Source organism: Apaloderma vittatum, unplaced genomic scaffold, assembly GCF_000703405.1.
Source record: "Apaloderma vittatum isolate BGI_N311 unplaced genomic scaffold, ASM70340v1 scaffold7545, whole genome shotgun sequence".
In the NCBI taxonomy this organism is placed as follows: domain Eukaryota; kingdom Metazoa; phylum Chordata; class Aves; order Trogoniformes; family Trogonidae; genus Apaloderma; species Apaloderma vittatum.
In genome coordinates, this window is record NW_009718722.1 from 10,466 (window position 1) to 12,924 (window position 2,459).

Sequence of the window (2,459 nt, forward strand, 5' to 3'; positions counted from 1 at the left end):
ATCAGAACAATTGAAATAGGGGCTTTCAATGGTCTGGCCAATCTCAACACCTTGGAACTCTTTGACAATCGTCTTACCACTATCCCAAATGGGGCTTTTGTATACCTGTCAAAACTGAAAGAACTGTGGTTGAGAAACAACCCCATTGAGAGCATCCCTTCTTACGCTTTTAACAGAATCCCTTCTCTCCGGAGGCTGGATTTGGGGGAATTGAAAAGGCTTTCGTACATCTCAGAAGGTGCCTTTGAAGGTCTGTCCAACTTGAGGTATTTGAACCTTGCCATGTGCAATCTTCGAGAAATTCCGAACCTCACCCCACTTGTAAAACTGGATGAGTTAGATCTTTCCGGGAACCACTTGACGGCCATCCGGCCGGGTTCTTTCCAAGGGTTAATGCATCTTCAGAAGTTGTGGATGATACAGTCCCAGATTCAGGTGATAGAAAGGAATGCTTTCGATAACCTTCAGTCGCTCGTGGAGATCAACCTGGCACACAACAACCTAACGCTACTGCCTCACGACCTCTTCACGCCGCTCCGCCTAGAGAGGATCCACTTGCACCATAACCCTTGGAACTGCAACTGCGACATCCTCTGGCTCAGCTGGTGGATTAAAGACAAGGCGCCCTCCAACACTGCATGCTGCGCCCGTTGCCACACACCTCCCAGTTTAAAAGGAAGGTACATCGGTGAGCTGGACCTGAATTACTTCACGTGTTACGCTCCCGTCATAGTGGAGCCACCAGCAGACCTCAACGTCACGGAAGGCATGGCCGCGGAGATGAAATGCCGGGCGTCGACCTCCCTGACCTCCGTGTCTTGGATTACTCCAAACGGATCTGTCATGACGCACGGGGCGTACAGAGTTCGGATTGCCGTGCTGAGCGACGGCACGCTGAATTTTACAAAGGTAACTGTGCAAGACACGGGTTTGTATACGTGCATGGTGAGTAACTCTGTTGGGAATACCACGGCTTCCGCCACGCTGAACGTGACTGCCCTGGATAACCCTGGTTACACGTACTTTTCGACCGTCACGGTAGAGACTGTGGAACCTTCTCAGGATGAGGCACAGACCACAGAGCAGGTTGGACCCACCCCGGTTACCAGCTGGGAGACCACCAACATGACAACCTCACTCACTCCACAGAGCACAAGGTCAACGGAAAAAACGTTCACCATTCCTGTGACGGACGCAAACAATGGGATCCCGGGAATAGATGAGGTTATGAAGACCACCAAAATCATAATTGGTTGTTTTGTGGCGATCACTCTCATGGCTGCCGTGATGCTGGTAATTTTCTACAAAATGAGGAAACAGCATCACCGGCAGAACCATCATGCTCCAACGCGGACTGTAGAGATCATTAATGTGGATGATGAGCTTACAGGTGACACCCCCTTAGAGAGTCACTTGCCCATGCCAGCAATAGAGCATGAGCACCTAAATCACTATAACTCTTATAAGTCTCCTTTCAACCACACAACAACAGTTAACACAATAAATTCAATACACAGTTCAGTGCATGAACCGTTATTGATCCGAATGAACTCGAAAGACAATGTACAAGAGACTCAGATCTAAAACATTTATGACATTGCGGGGTGGGGTTGGGGACAACAAAAGATGGTTTATAAAACAAATGACACAAATGACTGGGCTAAATCTACTGTTTCAAAAAAGTGTCTTTACAAAGAAAAAGAAATTTATTTATTAAAAATTCTATTGTGATCTAAAGCAGACAAAACTATGTGTATTCCTCAGAACCTGTTTTTGCTGCACTTATTTACCCTCCTCGTTCCCTCTTCCCTCCTCAACCTACCCTGACTCCCATTTGCCATATTTTTCATAGGAGATCTTGATTCCCTAAAAGAACTGGTCTAGGAAATTTTGTAAGAATTCTGTTACACTTTGGGAATTTTTATGGTGAATTCTAGTGGTGAGATTCGGTCTATTTTGTCACTTTTTCTCTTTTTTTTTCTTTTGCTTTCTCATGCCCTTTTTGAAATTATTCAATAGAGGGTGGAATAATAACAGCAACTTTACAAGTGAGAAAAACAAACAAGCAAAACTTTTTTTTTTCCCATGTAATGGTTTGTTCTGTATTTACCAAAAGCACCATTCTGTGAGAAAAAATAGAAGAAAAAGTAAAAAAAAAAAACCCAAAAAAACCCCCAACAAACCCAAGAAATTAATTTACTTGTGAAAACCTATAAACCCCATGATCTTTTAAACAATTCTAGAACCAGAATTTGTAGTTCAACCACTAAACTAAGATTATAAATAAAATATTGTTGTTTTCTGTACTTGCATATAGCTCATTTTTAGTGTGGCTTTAAACATCAGAAGTTTGTTAAAATTCTTACGATAGTCTGCTGTGATGGTCCAAAACACAATCACTTTAATGAGAGTAATTAGCCCATTTTGGATCATTACTGAAGAATAGCATAGTTTTCATT

At 43.1% G+C, this 2,459-nt stretch overlaps 1 protein-coding gene across 1 annotated transcript in view; it reads left to right on the forward strand.

Annotated features, from left to right (window-relative positions):
* LRRC4C (leucine rich repeat containing 4C) overlaps positions 1–2,078 on the forward strand; it is a 2,432-nt gene extending 354 nt beyond the window's left edge. The window contains exon 1 of the mRNA XM_009870349.1: positions 1–2,078. This exon is cut by the window's left edge and continues 354 nt beyond it. Within this exon, the coding sequence (XP_009868651.1) occupies positions 1–1,584 (1,584 nt within the window). The 3' untranslated portion in view covers positions 1,585–2,078.
* Positions 2,079–2,459: the final 381 nt, after the last annotated feature.